Here is a 21,321-nt window from a genome sequence, read left to right as displayed (position 1 = left end):
TTAATACCTCTCATTCTCATCTAAACGTGTTGGTTTCAATCACGGCTGTGATGCTCCGAAGCCCGAGGTCCGTTTAAAACTCTCTGACAAGTTAGGAATAGGGATCAATAGTGTTAACTCAAACCAAATAATTTATTCAGAAATTAGACCTACACAATTTCACGTCATATTCTAAATTGAATAATATTTACCAAAGCAACAAACTACTAGCATTAAATTCATGCTGTCATCAATCCCTCTCAACAGCGGTAGTTCCGAAATATATACATACTAGCTTTTGCCCACAACTTCGTATGTGAGTAACAATCTGTCCCGTGGGAATTTCAGGAAAATCCCTTCTTTGTGCTCCGCCACACTGTCCTAGGAACCTACACACCAAATTTTAGCTTTCTACGCCCAGTAGTTTCGGCTGTGCGTTGTCTGTCAGTCAGTCACTCAGTAACGCAAGAGTTTTATATCAATATGATAATACGATGTAGGTAGGTACTCCTAATTTTATCGGATCAAGTTTTGTTGTAGCCATAGATAAAAGATATTAATTTTATCTATGGTAGTAGCATTTTCTCTCTTCTTTGGACCGTCTTGATGTCAATTCCTTTACATTTTTTACATCTCAAGTTTTCTCATCTTCTTACTCTGTGTCCAAAAATTCACAGATCATAAATCTTTCTTCACGTACCGTGGCGTGAGTGGATAAAAAACAAAGGCCGTCAAATAAATTGTATAGCATTCCTGGGTTACATTAACATAAATGGGAGAAATAAAATAATGATAAAACAGAAGATAATACGGTCAGAACATTGTAAAAATACGTGTGCTCTTGATAAAATAGATATATTTAATATCATTGTGATAATTCATGGACTAAACTATACGAAGATCCGTTCCATTCAAAGGCCGTCCCGTTGTCCCGAAACGGTGTCCCGTTCAAAGGTTCCTATAATGGAAATACGTTGTTTCTACAATATCTTTATTTTATACAAGACTATTCCTTCATAGTTTGTATAGGGCATTCCTTGAATATGTTATTAGTCCATTTGTATTGAGATCGTTTTTACAACGCATGAGGCAGTATTAGAAATTTGTTTAATGGTATTTAATGGAGTATATCATATCTAAATGGATTTGTTATACATGTCACACATGCATTTTGACTTATTTTTTGAAAATACTCAAGCATCTTTTATAGTTGCTTAAGTATATTCTTGCTTGTAACAGTCTCTATCAGTCTCAATCTCTAATGAAAATACTGTAAGACGTAAAGATAAGAATTCATTCAGCCGAAATGGCATAGTCTCGATAGCTCAGTGGTTAAGTCCCGGATAGACAGAGGCGCAGGTTCAATTCCCGCTCGATTTCAGAATTTTTTCATCACATTATTTTCAAGAATATATCATATCTGTCACACCTTGTTTGGTATATATTCCACTTTTCATATATAAGTGTTAGATTGTTGTGCTAATTGTGTAGTACCAAATAAATAGTTTATCTTTCTCTTTCTTTATACCATACCACCATTTGAGCTCCGAGGTTCCACTCCACTCCTCTATATCGAAAAGGTTTAACCTCTCTTTCATCTGAACACATCTCTTATTCCTTCGTCGAAGCCTAGAGTCCGCTTTCTTACATTTTCTTCTCCACTTCGTATTATATTCGGCATCCATAATTTACAGACCATTGTCACGCATAATATTATCCTTTATGACATTAAAGAGGGCGAATGACTGGACGTAACCATAGACTAGACAGATTCTATTAACACATTTTTAATCTGATGCACAACAAATACACAACATTAAATACCTCATACTTAGCTTAAATCATACATATAACATGCACAGAAACAGGCAGAACACACCTACCTATTAAAAGAACGAATGTTTGCCCGCGCTGACAATCGACCCTCTGTCCGCAAACAACAAATATAATTACCCTAGCTTTGCCCGCGGCTTGCCTCGCGTTTATATTGTGCGTCCGCTCATAACTTATTATTGTCCATATCTCGGTCCCTTAGCAACGTATCGCGACGAAACCTATACCAGATTTTAAGTTAGACCATCCGCTATACAACTATGAAAACCGCATCAAATTCAATTCAGTAGTTTTTGCGTAAAGCGCCATTGCGCGAGCAAATATACAGACATTGTTTTGGCTTCCATTAGTTCAATAAAGACTCCCCATCATTATATTTCATATGTACAGATAGCCCACTTATAGTTTTATTATATGTATGTATAGATAGATTACGAATACGAAATAGATTACGAATACAAATATTTGCCCGCGCTGGGTATCCAATCCAGGCCCTCCAGATAGCGGTGCGGTTACCACTATGCCACGGCGGTCGTCTAAAATGCACGCAGTTGCCTTTCCACAACGTAATCTATTTGCCGAAAACCTTACACCAGCACGATTTGTCTCATTCAAAAACCCTCATTAAGTATCAACAAAGAAGATAAACAGCGATATTTGTACCTATAGCAATCCACCCCTAATGAAAACTGCTCTAAAGCCGGGACAATATACTTAGTTACGTTGCTCAGCGCTTCCCAAATGTCGGGTCACCACACGACAGACATTTTTCAAAAATGACACCTTCCTAGAATTACCTGAGGAAGGCCCCCGCTTTATTCGTGTGTTCTCTTGTAAAACTAGTTAAGGAACATCATAATCTCACATCTCTTTCGTGTAAAATAACGATGGTAGGCCTAGGACGAGACGGCCATGATTTGAAGATACCCAATAGAGGGAAGCGGTGGTGGTGTAATCGTTAAGACGCCCGCCTGTGGATCGAAAGGTCCCAGGTTCGAATCCTACTCGTGCCACATGAGTTTGTATACCAATCTGACTCATGTATAATGAGTCTGAGTCTGTGTCATGTATAGGAAATTATGCGTGCTACAAACAAACAGCTATAACAGCAGTAGCTTAAATCTATATATAACTTTTCCAAATATTTAACAATCATTAATGTATATTACACTTATATATAAATAAAAGATGTAAGTTTCTTGGTGACATAATGGTTAAGAAGGCTGCCTGTAGATCGAAAGGTCTCAGATTCGAATTCTACTCATGACACATGAATTTATACATCAACTTGTCTGTCTCATGTATAGTAGTTTTCATCGACCACCACTTGCTTCCGGTGAAGAAAAACATCGTGACGAAACCTGCACACTGGTTAATTATTAACTTGTGTGTGAAATGGACAAGGCAATGGCAAACCACTCCATTACAAATGCCAAGAAAGTTGTTGTGTGTATTTCATTCCACGTAATAACCACGACCCTCAGCCATGAGGAATACGACTATGAAGAAGAATATAGGGATTACCCAGCAGTACCACGTAATAGGTAGGTTCACCACCGGCAAAGTTGTCAGACCATTGGCAACGTCACATTTTTGTCAAATGGCGGAAAATGGCAGAACGAAGTTTCGGAAACGTTGACGTACATAGACACAGACAGACACACTGATTTCATTTAGCGCTGCCCCCCGTCTCGACGTCTAGCCGTCTGGCGGACTATACGGAAGGGGGACGGAATAGCGATTTGTGGTTGTATTGTACAGTATAATGTATGGAAGTGGCAGTTTTTTTTGAAATCCATATGAAATTATAACCCTGAATCTGTGTTCATCGCGAGCGAACAGGAGTGACGCTTAGGGAATATAATAAACTGGTAAATAACTTAAATAAATTGTTTATTTTCGCAAGGATTCAAAAACCATTCAAATAAAATGAAAATCTAGCTAGCACGAGTTTTTGCGAGTTCGTAATCGTATTCCGTCGATCGCGCAGAATATAGACAATTGTTTTACCGGCGCATTTGCACGACGACATCGACAAAAATTAAATGAAAACACACACTCGACCCTTGGCCTTGAGGCCCTCCTAACAATCTAATACACAACCTCGACGTCGCCAATATATAACATAGTAGCTATAAGTAGATCTTCACCCTAGTTTCTGTATATATATATACATAGGTACCTATATGTCCAGTCTGTAGATTTACCACCCACGTCGAGACCTTTCACACTATCCTCTGAGTGAAGCAGTACATACTACATATGTATGTATACTTCTAGTTGAGTGGAAACTGGTGGAAGATTTTCTAGTATGTGTTTGGAGGAATATATAGGCGATCGGTATTGGAATTTCGATTTATACTGTAAATTGCAATGGAAAACCTTTCAGCTGTCAGGTTTTTTATTCTACAGAGTGTATCCTAAACCCCGTGCACATACGAAACGGTAAATACAATCTACCCAATTCGTAGAGGATCTAGTCACTAGATCCTCTATGCGAATATTCCAGTGAATATTAACATTTCTAAATTTTTTATATTAATAAATCCGGTGTGAATTAGACTAGGCGTCTATTGTTATCTACAATATATCTATTATATATATCTATTATATATATATATATATATATATATATATATATATATATATATATATATATATATATAATATTTATAAATCACAGGCAAATTGTTTTTTATTGTGACCGTGACCGGTAATAGTCGAATTAAAAATACATTCAGCCTGCTCCTTGATCATTATTTTTAGATTATGTATAAACAACTTTTCAAATAATTTTTATACTTGGCAATTTATTACTTTTTATAACAGAAGCATACTTATTTTAAAAGCATTATAAAATTTAGACCCTTTTAATATTTAATAATAATGTTATTCTGAAAAAATATCCCATTTCAGTTAGAAATAATTGGTCATAATAATCCGTATTGCTTAAAAGGGCAATAAACCTTTGACGTTAATCTTTCGGCCATTTTCCTTTTTTTTTTCGCTCCAAAAGTAATTTCCAAATATTTTAAAGCGAAAAATGGACTCTTTCATTATATTTTTATGTACCATTTAAGTAACTGAATAATAAGCATATTTTATAGGATTTATGGTAAAAAAATTTGGTAGGAGGTAGTACTTTTGGACATTATTATTTTTTCAATTCAAAGAAAATGAAAATCTAAAGCCATGGAGTTAGCTCGAGTTTTTGCGAGTTCGTAATAGTATTATATTATATGAAAAAAGAATAGCACCTCTATCGTAAAATGAACTGTTAATTTTCCAAATAATCTTTTACGCTGTCGATGTCGATAAGAATGCGCTCTCGTAAAAAACTCGTGCTAACCCCACGGATTGTGGTCTAGGTTGAAATTATGCGTGCTACAAACAAACAGCTATAACAGCAGTGGCTTAAATCTATATATAACTTTTCCAAATATTTAACAATCATTAATGTAAATTACACTTATATATAAATAAAAGATGTAAGTTTCTTGGTGACAATGGTTAAGAAGCACGCTTGTAGATCGAAAGGTCTCAGATTCGAATTCTACTCATGCCACATGAGTTTCTACATCGACCTGTCTAATGTATAGTAGTTTTCATCGACCACCACCTGCTTCCGGTGAAGGAAAACATCGTGAGGGAACCCGCACACTGGTTGATTATTAACTGGTGTGTGAAATGGAAAAGGCAATGGCAAACCACTGCTACTCATAGTGCTAAGAAAATTGTTGTGTGTGTTTCATTTCACGTAATGTCAACCACGACCCTTAGCTATCAGGGAATACGACTATAAAGAAGATTTATGTATTCTTACATGCTAATGTGTACTGGACTAGTTTTAAAAAAAAAACATTTTTAACCCCCGAGATCATAAAAGACCAAAACCTAAGATTAATATAAAACATTTAATCATATGTAAATATACTACGAATATCATTAAAGAATTCAAAAGTGTACCATTTAAATAGATCCCGACCTGCCATACTTTGAGGTAGGTCCGATGCATCAAGTAGGGTACCATCACTAACAAAATGGGATCCGTAAAATTATTTTGTGTTTTTTTTTTTTTTCAAAATTTGATTATGCCTATAAGTTGAAAGCGTGAAAATATTTATTTAGGGCGGACAACGCGCGTGTGACAACGCAAAAACGTGTCACAATGAATGAATTTTTTTACACTACTGAACAAGGAAATAGGAATACGACACACCTGATGGAAAGTGGTCACCAGTGGACTTGTAACACCCTAGTGTTACAAGTCCATCATTGGTTATTTATTTTGTTATGCTGTATTAACTAACCAATTAAATAAATATTATTGCACATATACTTAAGTGTTGTTTGCTATTAATTTTACAGTTATAAAACACTGACACCAAATTGCGTAGCGGCTCAGATGACGTCAAAACTTGGAGTTTCATAGTCTTTGATTGTTATGTTTAGTGGTGATGAAATAATTTTACAAAAAATATTATTAATAGCAGTTGATCAAATGTTCTTTTCTTTTCGCAGGTAATATTTTAAGTTTGTCCTGCTTGCCTGGTAAGTGAATTAATTAAACATTAATCAATTAACTTCAATTAAAGTAATATATATTGTTTACATACATTATGTTTATGTAAATATGATAGATAATCACATGCTTACAAAATTAAGGCACATTTGCATTTTTACGAGATAAATCTATAGGTTGTTCAATTTTTGTTTTCAGTTTTTGACAAGTATGATATTTTTAATTTATAAGTTTATTCTTATTATTTAATATCTCTAATAATACAATTTCGAAATAATTCTTATTTTTGTTTATAATGTCGGTCATTGGCATTACAGGCTAATGATATTTAAAAAAATTGTTGCTAATACTTTGTCCACGATTACACTGCACGATATGTTACATTTTCAACACGAGGGTTAAAGTAACTATCATCTTAGCAATAGCAATTATATCATTGACCTTTGAACCCGGATATAAACAATGGTATTTGTATAATCATTTCAGCAGACACTTCTGTCAACGACCGTACTCATATTATTATGCATACATAAGTGACGTATGTATAAACGAAAACATGCACCTGTGTGCGTGCGTCACACGTGTGTGCGACCTTTAGAATGTAAATTTATCATTCATCTCACTCGCACACCATCGTGCGTGACGCCACAGGATGTGTGGTCATTGACTATAAAATTTATAAATTTTATACCTTTTTGTTTGGACCTTTTTCGTCATTTCATCAAATTATTTTTAACTATCTACTTGTCCCGGCTTCGCTCAGGTTAAACCATAGTAAATTATACACATGTATCTTCTTCAGGAATCACACTAGGTATTAAAAAAACCGCATCAAAATCCGTTGCGTAGTTTTAAAGATCTAAGCATTCAGACAGCGGGAAGCGACTTTGTTTTATACTGTGTAGTGTTGTTCCGTACCCAGAGGGTTAAAAGGGACGCTGTTCTGTCCGCGCCTCTTTCTGTCCATCCGCCTCTAGACTGTACGTATCTCACGAACCGTAACAGTCAGATAGTTGAAAAATTCACAGATAATTTATATCTGTTGTCGTTGTAACAACAAATACTGGAAAACAATTGAATAACATTTTGCATTTGTTCTATGGGAGCCGAAATTTTTGACGTGTTTAATGATGTTACCGGCCGGTTTTTGTTTTCTAAAATCGAGTAGATGTGTAATACACATTTTAATTAAAATTAGCATGGTCACAGTGTGCGCACTCGGCGTGGGCGGACCTTAAACTGGTTGTAACCTTGTAACACCTACGAAAGTAGATAACAAAAGTCATAAAGGGAAGTAATGTGGTGGTCGAATTGTTAAAACTATGGTCTAGTTAGCTACGCTGACGCACGGCCAGTTAGTATTAGTTGAGTCATACCTTGATTTGATTAATCCTTCTGTGAATTATTTATTTATTTATCTAGAGCGATTTGTGTGTCCCAATGCTGGGCAAAAGCCTCCCTTTATAAAATTTAACAGTGAAACATTTTTTACTATTAAACTAATATACCATTTCAGCCAGTTCGAAAATCCAAGTTTTCTTCCCAAGAATCTTTTAACGTGCCAGCCGTTATGTAGAATTAACGTAACAAAAAACATGCATAATCCTGTTAACTGCCATTTTTACAGCTTTTCCCACAATTAACGTTGCAAACAAATGCGAAAAGATATATTTGGCAATAAACTTCCCGCGAATTTTGCACCAAGTTCGAACAAAGAAAGATATGATTTACGTGGATTTATGCCAGCAAAATGAAAACTCGTTTTTTTTTTGTCGTCAGGTACAAAAGAAAATGGAAATTTTATTTAGACACACGTGTGTATATATTTAGATACACGTATATATATTATCATTTTTTATATAGCTTTTATTTAGTTTCACCTGTACCTGTGTTTGTCTGAACTGAAATCAAATCTTGCAAGTTAAATTTCACCTAACTTTCTCTTGTCCTATAGAGTTGAAATTTTCCACATCGCTTCAGTTTCTATGACAATGCATTATTATGGTAAGTATGACCTGATGGTAGACCCCGGATCTGCTCCAAACGAGAGAGCTCCTCAACGATTTACTACACAGTCAATTTTCAATTCAACGCTTGACAAAACAACAATGTTTTGTCAAGCGTTGAATGCAAGATCTTTAAGCATGTGGCAAAAATTTTAAAAATATTGCTTTTCAAGTAAAAATTATCACAATCACAGACAGTAATCGGATTTCTTTAGGTAACTAAAGAACCTAAAGAAATCCGATTAATCCTTTCGTAATTTTGGACAACAACAATTCGATACCTTTTGTAATTTTGGACAAACATTGATATTGAAAACTACGCTAATACTAGTTTAGAAAATATTTATTATCAATTTGATTAATATTAATATATTATTAAGTTTTGTCCATTTTTGGAATTAAAATGTGCCTTGTTGGAATAAATTAGGGAAATTTGGATTAAATAATAAAAAAAGCGGGCTTTTTTGTCCCTAATTTAATCCAAATCCATTTGTGTATCCATTTTTGTAAAGGAGAATGAAAAAACAAGTATTGACAAATTGAGTTTATGATAGAATTGTTTATTAGTGGCATATAAAAACTAAATGTACTAATGAATACACGGACAAGAGATTCCAAGTCAGGCGAGACTACGACTAAGTGTGTCATTGTCAAGGACGGACAGACATACTATTTTTATATAGTGACCCACGCGTCGAACTCCGCTTGTTCTTATTGTAGACAAAGACGAATAAAATAGCTATTAGTTTATTTTTATTACAGAATATATCATTTGAAATTAGGCCTGTGATAGTGGCGGTTAAGACACTCTCGCAATGTTCGGTCATTGGATGGGTGACCAAAAATGTGTTATTTTGAGCTCCGCAATACAACCGGAAGGCCGTGGGTTCCGGTTGTATTGCAGTCATTAAAACCGGCCAATCCGCAATGGGCGTGTGGGGTCATGGCCCATAACCCTTATGCATCCGTAAGGAAGGCCAGTGCCCCAACACTGGGGACCTTTAAATGGCCGATGACAACGATGAAATTATATTGTAAAACAGTAAGTTGTTATTAAAAAAATAATACCTATACGAATAACTTTGAAATGGAATAACAATCGTCGAAATAAAAACTAATTTTTCCGATTTTATTACCTGTCAATTTTCTATGTTTGCGCTCCCACCATAAATATTATTTTCTCATCAACTTCTACTTTATTATTACCTTGGTTGACTGGTAGCTAAAAGCCTCAGGCTTTAAGTCCGCCATTTACATGTGTTTGTAATAAAGTTAAATAAATAAATTATACCTATGAATCTTGACCAGAAACATCCTAAATATTAGTATCTATAATTTAGTGTCAGCAACTCATGAAATCCAACTAAGGTGGCTTTTCTTTGACCCCGGATCACTAATTGTATCTAGGTATTCTAAATCTCATCAAAATTGGACCAGCGGTTTAATTGTTAAAGCGATATTTTATATATGTAGCATAGTAGTAGATAGTAGGGGGTATCGAATTCCTATTCTTTGCTCCTGTTTGGATATGAATGTGGCAGAAGATATTTTGTTATGAAAATGTATAGAGACAAGTCTCATATTAATCACTATGATATGTCATTATGGCATTACAATGTAGTCTATATTTCCTTCAAAATAAAAGTACATAGACACTGGGTAAGTAATTAGGAATGGCACGTTAATTTAAAATGAAAATATAAATTACAGATACGTGTCGCCGTACGTAGGTAAAGCGTGCGTGTGTGTGTCGTGAATATTTTTATATCGATGTCCGTGGCAATGACCGTCGGCGCTGCCTCGGTTCACGGCCGTTTAAAAACACGCACAATTGCGCACCAATACGTAGAATCATCGAGTAAATAAGATATTTTTCTTTAATAAACACGAATATCCATAGAATATGCACTGAATACCCCATTTTGGAAAATAAATAAATGGATGGGGCGCAGGGCGGTAACACCCTCACATCTACATCGGCGAACTCACTCACACATGCGCAACGGGGCGGATGAGAGGGCGCTAGTACCTTCACGCGTTCGCTCGTGTTTAGTCTCGCGCGGACCATTCTTGCGGTCGGATGTCTCGCCAGCTGCGATGCGATCGGAAAAATAAACTAGTTTTGTTCGGACCGATCGCCCTTACTGTGCATCCCAGACAAATTTTACGTGCTTTGTGGACAAAAAAAACTGTGTATTGTATTGTTTCTCGAAACGCGAACGGTTAGTATCCCCTTGATGTCGGTTTTTTTTCAACGGCTCCGTTCCACACATGTTCATTGTTTACATCTGTAGTTATATTAATGGTGCAGACATGTGTTTCTTTATTTTTTTCTCCCCTCTGCATGCGGGGTTTAAAATATACGGGTAGGTCCGCGCGGTCGTATGAATCATAAGGCGGTACCCACATTAATATAAGTCGCTTCTATTTTCAGATAAAACGATTGGGATTGATTTGGAGACGTATTGTGTGGAACAAAGGTTTACATTGTATAAAGGTGAACGAACGTGCTTCATTCAGCATTCTACAGGTATGTTTGAATTTCAACTGTTTAATTAAAATCACAGTGCGCGTTCAAAATTACATTCGACATTTTAAAAAAATACTGGCTGTTAATTGGGGTATATGGATTTTTATTTTTAATGGTGGAATATCACGGTATTGCATGCCTAATTACGTATCAAAGCAGTAGTTGCCATAGCTATGTCGTATGTCGTCCGTTTTTGGGTCAATGCCCTCAATAGTCGCGCATTAGCCGATAGGTTGCTAATTTTTTTTTATGCAACTCGACTAAGCCTTGCATAACGTTCGTCTCAGTATGTATGTAATTAAGCGATTGTTAGTGTTGCATATGAGACCCTGCCTTATATAATTTGTAACCTTTGTCTGGCATTTGATAGGTTGATATATAAGCCTTTCAAACGGATTGAATCGCTTACTTGTTGCTTTTGGCCGTTATTAGGCCAGATATGTATAGGTATGATGGCAAAGTCAAACATACCATATTAACAAATATGTATATCTAATCTGGATTCTGAAGCTTTATCTGTGAGTAATGTAGGTTGGTCCTATGTAGTATCTGTATTAACATAAAGGCGATGGCATCTATTTACTTATCCGTTTTATCGAACGAAACAGAGAAGGAAATTGAATCTGAAACTCCTAGGAAGATAGTAGGTAGGTACCTAGTCATTAGTCAGATGAAACTAATACCTGTAGCTAGGCAGTTCCACAGATTATTAAATAGGTAGGTACCTACCTACCTAGTTACTTGACAGTTCTGCTAGGTAGGTACAATCGCATGTCAAGTTACCTAATAGATACTAACCTTTGACATTATCAGTATTTTTATCTCACTCTAATTAATGGTCGGAGACAAAGACAAATGATTTATAAAACGGAAACTTCAAACTACCTATTTAACTAAATATATGCAAATCATTGTGTTAGTGAATTCATCTTGATTGATTAACTCTTTGAAGCGCAAAATTTAATACCTAATTGAATTTATTTCATAGATTAAATTTTATTTCAATAAGATAGAATACCTATGCTACCTATGCCTGCGTAATAATGGCCGAATTAACTATATTTCGGAATAAGAAGTAGGTAGGTACCTAGGTACTTTACTTACCTAGGTACTGTAAAAATCCGTGTAGATATCCACTAGACCTACTAGACTAAACCTTCAATATGTATATTGAAGGTTTAGTCTAGTGCCTATGTACCTACCTACCTACCAAGCGAATTTCAAAAAATATAGCATGGTCATAGCCTATTTCATGTAAAATTTTGAACAAGTTCGAATTCGAATGGGCCCTGAAATTAGGTTCAATGGGCACATTTCGCTTCCGGATCGAATCTGAAAGGTCCAATGGCTACTAGACCTTTTATCCTACTATGGTATAATGTTCTGAAGTAGATTGGTCGCGTATTTGCTAGTGTTACATAACCTGCAGCTTTGTTTCCTAACTGAACTGGTTTGTGACTAGGAGTATGAAGCAATATAGACCTAAATTCAATGTAAAATCTTGTCCTGTGCTTTCAATACGTAGGTACTTATGCTTTATTACTAGATCGAACGTGGGAAGGTACCTAGTACCTATAGGGTATAAAATGCATTAATATACATTAAACTCGATAATTAATTATATAAATTGATCAATTTTATTTATGTTTTTCGGCCAATTCTGTACAAAAAATTTTGTTGACTATATTTCTATTTATTATATTTAGAAATGTGATATTTATTATGCTACTAGATGTTGCCCGGGGATTCGCTCCCTAGGGAATTTTGAGATAAAATATACCTAGCCTATAGCAATCTTGAATAATGTACCTGTCTAATGGTGAAAGAATTTTTGAAATCTGTTCGGCAGTTTCGGAGATTACCCGCCTCAAACATACAAACGCTTACCTCTTTATAATAATAGTATAGATTTATATTTACAAAATTCGTTGGTCTACATGGTAATTGATTTTTTTTTACTTAAAATAACTACAGCATGTCCCACTATTAGGTAAAAGCATCCCAATTCTGTTAATTCAAAATGTTATTTATTTTGTACTGTAGTGTACACAACATAACAGAGAAAATAGGTATAAAACTTTCATATGGTACCTATACGTATACATCGAGCGATGATTGTGTAATGGTTAAAACGCCCGCCTGTGGATCGAAAGGGCAGATCCAGGTACGAATTCCACTCGTGCCACATTAGTTTGTAACCAATCTGATCACTTCCCTCTCACAATCACTTGCTTCCAGTGAAGGAAAACATCTTGAGGAAACCTGCACAGTGGTTGATTTTGTGCGTGAAATGGAGAAGGCAATGGCAAACCACTCCATTAATAGTGCCAAGAAAGTTGTTTGTGTTTCGATCCATGTAATGACCACGACTCTCAGCCATGAGGTTTATATGACTATGAAAAGAAATAGTACAAGTTTACTACTTATTTCTATATAAATTTCTTCCAGTGTAAATAAATTAATATATAGTAACAATCGACGACCTCGGTGGCGCAGTGGTAAGGTTCTTGCCACTGAACCGAGAGGTCCCGGGTTCGATCCCCGGTCGGGTAATGGTGGAAAATGATCTTTTTCTGATTGGAAATTATTTTTTTATTTTTATAAAATCACAAAGATTGAGCTAGCCCCAAAGTAAGTTCGAAACTTGTGTTATGAGATACTAACTCAACGATTTGATATTGTATATTCTATGATTTGATATTGGATATTGTATGATTTGATATTGAATATTGTATGATGTATACATAATATAGATAACATCAAAGACCCAGGTCAATCTGAAAAAGATCATTTTCCATGTTGCCCTGACCGGGGATCGAACCCGGGACCTCGAGTGTAGCAGTCCGGCGTGATGACCATTAGGCCACGGAGGTCGTCACAATTCCTGTAAATTGTGTGTGTTTTTTTTTAAGAACTAACCGTACTCAACATTGTTAACATAAGTGAGGTCAACACAAGTGGTTTTATCACAATGTATATTAATTAATGACATGCTTATCAATGTTTACATATTTATAATACTGTTTTTAGATATCAATATTGCCTATAAATCAAAACACACGGTTAGATAGAAGCATAATCAAGTCGAATTTGTAGGTTACATGAAACATAAACAAAAACTGATGTAGTGATAATGTATGGACAACCTATTCTAGATATGTTTTGGAGACATATTTGTTGGTTTTGTCACTTTCGCACTTTACACTATTTGCCACTGACAGAACGAGACAAAAGATACTTTAGCTTGAAGTGTGCTTAACTTTTTTAAGGAACAGGTAACGTGGTCATATTATTAACCCGTGTACCTACCACATTTCAATGAAATCTGTCCATGAAATGTGTTATTTGGTAATTCCTGTGGCGCTCATACATACATTCTTACTTTAGTATTTAAATTATTCGTTTTAACTTATTTTTGATAGAAATATGACTTGTGAATTATTCTAATTTCAGGTCATTTAAAAAGGACAAACTCACTTGCAATATTTTTGTGGCAAACAATGAAATAGCATTTCCTACATAAATTACAGGGGACAGTGTGTAGCCGTTAAACCACATCTCCAGCCTTTTATTAAAAGGTCTGGAGTACTGCAATTAAGGACAATCATTCAATTACCCAGTACATTAGGGTGCGGGTAATTTAAACCGTTTCCGAGTAAAAGTCAACCGTTGCCATGGTTACGTATTTTAGGACGTAACTTTGAAACTAAAAACAAGTTTCATTAATCAATGCAATTGCAAACGAGTGTTAACCATTTTTATGGCAACTTTACTCTATTATTATTGTTTGAACACTAATTTACCCAGTATCGGTTGGTATTAGCCTATTTTAGTATTCATGAGTTCGACTATAATGACCGATTTATTATACCATTGCTACCGAAACCAAGTTATTTCAGAAAATAGAGCTTAAATGTTTCAGGACTAAATTACAGTTCTTATGAACTAAAATTCTTGTAGTTTTTCAAGCACTAAACCTTAATACAGCTGATTTATTTCATATCAAAAGTAATTGAATTTGGTAATAAATGTACGAAATTATGAGACTGGTATTTATCTTAATTGTCTGATGTCATAACTTCTGGACGACGACGGTCTGTTTTTATTATCTTGGTAACACATTTCGAGTCATTAAAATGTTACATTGTAACAACCGTGCTAGAACCAATTTTCTCGTTTATTGACATTGAAAAAACTGTTACGACATCAAGTAATTGCTAAGTAATCGCTAAACAGACATGGGAATCGTAGTAATCAGTCACCAATGCTCTTTTTCAACGCACCTTCCCCTTTTGATTTTGTTATATAACAACCACCAGTAAACTAAGACCTCGGAACTCACCTTTGGGGGCTTCACCTATCTGTATAAGAGAGCGGCATTTGCGAGGGAGGGTGAGTCAATTTATAGTGGACAGACAAATTCTCAGAGACTAGTATAGTCATCGCCCGTGTCGTTACATCCCCTTTTTTCTTTGTTCAAGAAGCGTATCGCCACGCAAGTCGGTTCTCAGGCCTATGCCACGTTTGGACCGATTTAGTAATGTTAGGTTGACTCATAAGTTGTGAGTAAAATTAGTCATTGCCGCTCTTTGTTGAATGTTTCGCTGGCCTCTGAGTATGTTGACCGTTTGCAATACAGCGTTTGTGATGCGAATAACACCATGACTGAATTCGGAATTTCGCCCGCTTCTAGTGCCGCTGATGCCAATAAAATTTTTACAGTCGGTGCTCTCGGTACAATACTAAAATGAAAATGAATTTTAGATATATCGCATCAACATCTCATCAAAACGGCAGTTTTATTATCAGATATTTTTCATGATACAAAATTTGCTACAGTTGCCAAGATTCCGTTTTTATTTGGAGCGATATTAACGCGAACATGACGTGTGAAACCATTTGTATTATTTACAAAAGTGTTCCTTTCAGAAGAAATATAATGACTTGCAAGTCACGTCTGTTACATGTCATATCGAGAGGCAAAGTAGTAGATTATCTGAATTTTGGAGATCGTTGACTTCACGTTCCATTGTTTTGGTGGACCCACCGCATCGAATACTCATTTATTTATCGTGTCATTAGTAAATAAATTAAGCTCGACCCACTCACTGTGAATAGCGATAGAGTTGAAACAGAGCTTAGCAATGAGAAATATTTCCTAACCATGCGGACTACCTTCACTTGTAACCTTGCAAGTATTGCAGCGTAGAACAAGGCATATTTCCTTGAAAATACTTCCGTAGAGGGTTTGCAGCCTTTCTTAGTAATCTGTGACATGGTATTAGCTGTAAAAGCTATGAATTCTTCGATTATTCAAACTGTATCACGTATTATGAAGTTCATGTTACCACCATAACTAGTTGAATTAGAATTAAATTCAACACCATTGTCCACAATTCTAGGTAGATATACTAAATTGCTTGAATAATATCTATTCTGAACCACATGTTTTAGTATTTTCAGTCTTAACCTTTTATCGGATTGGCTACGTGACTTCTGACATGAAGAGACCTATACCAAATTGCACCAATGACGATCCATCCGAATCTTTTAGATTAGCTTGCTTCATACATATTATTTGTAAGGTCATTTCAATACGACATATATGATTAAATTTATTTTTCTGAAAACTTGATGCATGTCGTCTATCAGGCATCGTAAATTATATATTCTGACAGATTGATTGGTTTGGTACAACTGTATGAGCGGATGTCCGCTAGCGAAATCAATATCTGACTAGACAGGATGCGTCTGATCTCGCTTGTGTTGGTTTTTGATGTTTATTTTCCAGAATAGGATTCCATTCTTGGCACATACATTGAGTATCAGAAATGTTTTATTTTCAATTCAGTACTACTTTAGTATGAAGTAGTAAAATGCTGGAGCAGTAATATCCTTTATGATTAAATACATGGCGCAGAAGAAACATGAAACATTTTTTCAAGTTTTACACATAGCACACATTTACTTGACACGCAAATGAAAGAGATGTTTATAAAGTTAACTCTTTGGAAAACATAAATTGCACATACAAAGGTCAAATGACAGTAACCTTCATACTTTAGTAATTGACCTTAATATTAATAATGCAATGAGAGTTATAATTTGCCAAATCTAGACCTGTATAAAAAATTATGTTTAAGACATACCTATTACGAAAGTTCACATACACAAAAATGCTGCACAAGTAGAAATGTTTTTGTGGTGTGTGAACTCATGCTTTTGTAAAAAAAATATGTATTGTTTGCTTCGGTACAAATTGGTTCGTTTTACATTATAATTGATCTTAACATAGATACCACACGTTTCCTGTGGCTCGAATTCCATTTCGTCATCCTAACGACCATTATTTAAAGTAACCAACCGACTTATATCATCCACTGTAACGACTTCTTTAGTTTTTGTTTCTAACAATTTTTTACTGGCGTCGTGAGGTATTCTTTGTCTTTTGACGTATGAGAGAGGGGGATAGGAGATATATTCGGCTAGTGAAAACGCTGGGTAAGGTAATGTACCAGCTCACGCGCGGTGTTGATGACCGCGAGCAAGCCGCGAAGGTCGTACAATCGGTCAGACATCCAAATGTCACGGCCGTACGCGGAGCGACAGGAAAAACTTCGTCACAGATGAAAAAACGTGACGTGACTCAGTGACACGTAGCTCTAGCCAAATTAGCGCGCCGCAATTTACGCGTTCACGAGAATTAGCCGTTTTATAATTCGTCGCATTCACCACTATGACTGCAACAAAGAATGACAGTGACAATGACATTGGATTCAACGCGGAAAACGGAAGCGTCTTATGACACATTGCACATTCTTTCCTTATTTATGAGTGTGTTACACCAGTCTACTTAACGTTAACTTTAACCTGCGCGTCGCTTAGATAAAATGGCGTTCTTTGCGTTTGTTTTCGCATGTTAAACTTAACGTCAAAGTTGACTGATGCAACGCAGCCTGTAACATTTTTATCTGGAATAATTGTGTTTGATACATAAAAATGAGCATTGTGCTATTAAATCGTAAACAGAAATAATAAGTAAGAGATCGACGTTGTTTTACGACTGTCAATAGCGTATTTCTAATAATAAAATGTCTCAATTTAGAGAGGGCTATGTTTTATCACGGCTGTAAAGACGCGCTATTATCGCTTTTTATGTTGGACGGGGTTGGTCTGTTTAGCACTTCGGATTTAAGGTTGGATTGTGCACCAGAAATTCGTTCTTATATTCCTTAACGTATGAAATGTACCTTTTTTTTTAAAGTCTCGACGTTATAGTAACTAATTCTTTTATAAAATAATTCAATTTCATAATAATTATTATCTCTTACAGGCAATGGACAAAAAGGCTATATGCCGCTTTTTTAGATTTGTAGTCGCAAACAGGAAAAAAAATTACAACATTTTCAATAAAATTTAGCTTTAATGTGTAATTAAGAAATGTTTAACTATGTGTATTATTTTAAATATTTCGTTTTTTTTTTCTATTATGTCCCGTGTTTGACGAAATAATCCCGCTTTTTGTGGCATAATTAACATTTAGGCTAGGCTAATTAATGCTTTAAATAGTTACGCCTAAGAACGTTATGATCAAAAATCATTATGCTGCAGTTATTACTATTATAATACAGTGTGCTATTATTTACATTATGGCTTATATTTTTATGTTCATAGATAGAGAACCTTACATATATCGTAACTCTTCTAGCCCAGTGGACAAAAGGACCTATAACATTTTTTTATATCTAGTGGCGCCCTCATTAGAAATATTTTTAAAACACAGTTACAGGACTCATTCATTTTTATGTTGGACAGGGTTAATATGTTAAACAGAGTTTTAAGTGTTGGAACGTGAATATAATGATAATAATTCACGTTATCTAACCGGAGGTACGGACGTGGCGAGTCGCCGCCGCGTTTTTTATACGCATTATAAATAGTCCTTTATTTGTGAGCGACTGTGCGTGCCGGTACGTGAAGTTTCCATATTAAAATCGTGTGTTAAGCGAGATATATCGTACTTTTCAGAATTGTACTATAATTTATCTGATGTCGTGGTACTAAAGGCTGACGTTTCGAAATAGTTATTTATTTTATACCTTAAGACTATACTATCGTTATAACGTGTGTATTTCAGTTGTATTTCCCTTTATTATTTATCAAGTCACTTTCGTCCTTACCAAATAAAGAGAAAAATCTGACCAAAAAAGGTTATATTTTGCGCGCTGTGCGTATATCAAATAACTGTTTAGAATAAATGACAGCCTCTATTGCCACTTCATAAGGGTCAAAGTTGAGTAACTCGATATTCTGCTGTCGGTACCGCCAAGGCATCGGAAAATTCCTGGTAATATAAAATAAAATCAAATATTTTCTCGCCACGAAATCTGAGATTACGTGTTTCTTGGAAAGGTTTACTGTCACTTGTTTATTTTTTGTCTGTGACAAAGGAATCACCATTCCTTAATCCACAGAGAAAAAACTACTTTATTTTATCGGTATCAAAGTTTATAATAGATTAAGTTTCAGTACACAACTTATGATTTTCTGCGCAGTCAAATCGTTCATAGATGAAATAAGACCACTGACACTGCAACAAAAGAAGCTATCTAAATACCATATGACTTCTAAATACCATATAATTAATTATCATATCATAAAATACAATAGATATTTTGTACCAATATTATTCACACACAAACACCACGTGAATTAGCAAAAGAACCGCACGAAAAACGTAAAAAAAAAACATTATTTCATAGTAAAAAGACCTTTACAAAATCCTTTAGTATCGGAAAGTATCTCAGACATAAAAGGAAACATCCAATTTATCAAGATGACCTCGAGTGCTATTTTTGAGACACATGACTCGGCAAAAACATTCATTTCAAAAATAACATCTCGGATAATATAGCAACATGATCACTGTGCAATCCGAAATGTTTCTGAGGTCGTAGTGGATTAAAACAACGCCCGCTGCCGGGTACATAGGAAAGTCTGTTGGAAATCTGTGAATGTTTAACTAACCAAAACTCGCACTACGACCTGAAATCTGTATACGTTATTTGATTTGATATAGGTATTTGTATTTAGGGTTGCCACGCATTTCAGTGATACGAACTCATGTATTGATATGAGCAATGAAATAAAACTACTATCGAGACAGCAAATTATTATTTATAAGCATCCACACAATTAAATTTACAAAAATCACCTGGCACCAAACTGTTCTTGGATGACCGAATGAACTGTCACTAATATGTTCAATCTCGAGACTGACTTGAATGACAGACTTGACGTGTATGACGATTGTGAATGAACGTTCAGTAAAATGAATGATTTAATGGATAAGAATCGTTACACCGGTCTACGGGAAACTCTTTTTAATTTGACCATCCTGTCCGTGCCCCATATTTTTCCTGTATTTCGACATGCGATCGCGAACATACAAAACATTTTCATCTAAATGACCCGAATTTTGAAGCGTGGTAGTGTAATGGTTAAGACCTGTGGATCGAAAGGTCTCAGGTTCGTATCCTACTCGTGCCCATATGAGTTTGTATACCAATCTTTCATATATACTCGTATATATAGTATTTTTCATCGTCCACATCTTGTTTCCGGTGAAAGAAAACGTGAGAAAACCTGCACATTGGTTGACAGTTTAGTCCCCTAGAGTGTATGCGACTACCTGCCACTAGATGGCGGTAAGGAGTTGTAAAAGTCACATCAGATGCTTTCAGATGACTTAAATAAAAGCTGAAACAAGTATTAGCAATAACACACTCGATATGATGATGATGAGTCGTATCGGTTACTAGGTAGTTTATGGTTTATGGTAACCCTGTTATTCAGCTCGCGTATAGCGTAGCCATTTATTATATTAACAAAAGAGACGCGTAGTTTTCCGAAATAGATTTAACAGTAACATATTAGTTACGCATATCTGTCATATACATATATAGTATTGAAAACGGTCAGTACTCTCGTAAGTATGACACAATAACACAGGGGCTAAGTCGGGTTGCTCAGGTTGGGTTCAATGAACTCTGTATCTTTAGTACGGAAATGTGGTGTTTATGGAAAGAACGGTGACTCATTACATTTTGAATCCTATGGTGTTTGCCGTAAGGTTTATTTTGACAGTTTTGTTTGAGATTCGAATAGGTATAAGCGGTTGCGAGCTGTTGATCATTTATTACATTTGTTGTGAAATTTGATCATAAAAAATTGTTTGGACTTGTACTTTGATCTCAATATGTAATTGTTTTTCTAACTACCTACTAAGTACATACATATACGTATATATACCCACAGAAGAGATTTTTTATTATTTCTAACAACATAACTGGGAAAAACTGACTAAAATTAAAAAGTTTCTTAGAAATACATATTTATGTGGAAATTTCACAGCGTGAATAAAATATTTTTGGTGCTCACTCGAGCAAGAT

At 35.3% G+C, this 21,321-nt stretch overlaps 1 protein-coding gene across 29 annotated transcripts in view; it reads left to right on the top strand.

The window, feature by feature from the left end:
* The window catches only part of brat (brain tumor), a 357,328-nt gene that overhangs the window by 217,525 nt on the left and 118,482 nt on the right, over positions 1 to 21,321 (top strand). For 7 of the 29 annotated variants that reach the window (XM_053760353.2, XM_053760347.2, XM_053760354.2 and 4 more), the window contains exon 3: positions 6,334 to 6,363. The exons of 13 other annotated variants lie outside the window; for them this stretch is intronic. Coding sequence is in view for 1 of the 16 variants with exons in the window: in XM_053760330.2 (XP_053616305.1) it covers positions 10,421 to 10,562; positions 10,775 to 10,870 (238 nt within the window). In the remaining 15 variants the exon portion in view is untranslated. Of the gene's footprint in view, positions 1 to 6,333; positions 6,364 to 10,358; positions 10,563 to 10,773; positions 10,871 to 21,321 lie in introns of those variants that run through there. 9 more of the 29 variants (XM_064436621.1, XM_064436620.1, XM_053760336.2 and 6 more) reach the window with 6 other exon arrangements.

The sequence above is a fragment of the Plodia interpunctella genome, chromosome 20 (genome assembly GCF_027563975.2).
Source record: "Plodia interpunctella isolate USDA-ARS_2022_Savannah chromosome 20, ilPloInte3.2, whole genome shotgun sequence".
Taxonomy (NCBI): Eukaryota; Metazoa; Arthropoda; class Insecta; order Lepidoptera; family Pyralidae; genus Plodia; species Plodia interpunctella.
This window is presented reverse-complemented; position numbering and strand designations above follow the sequence as displayed.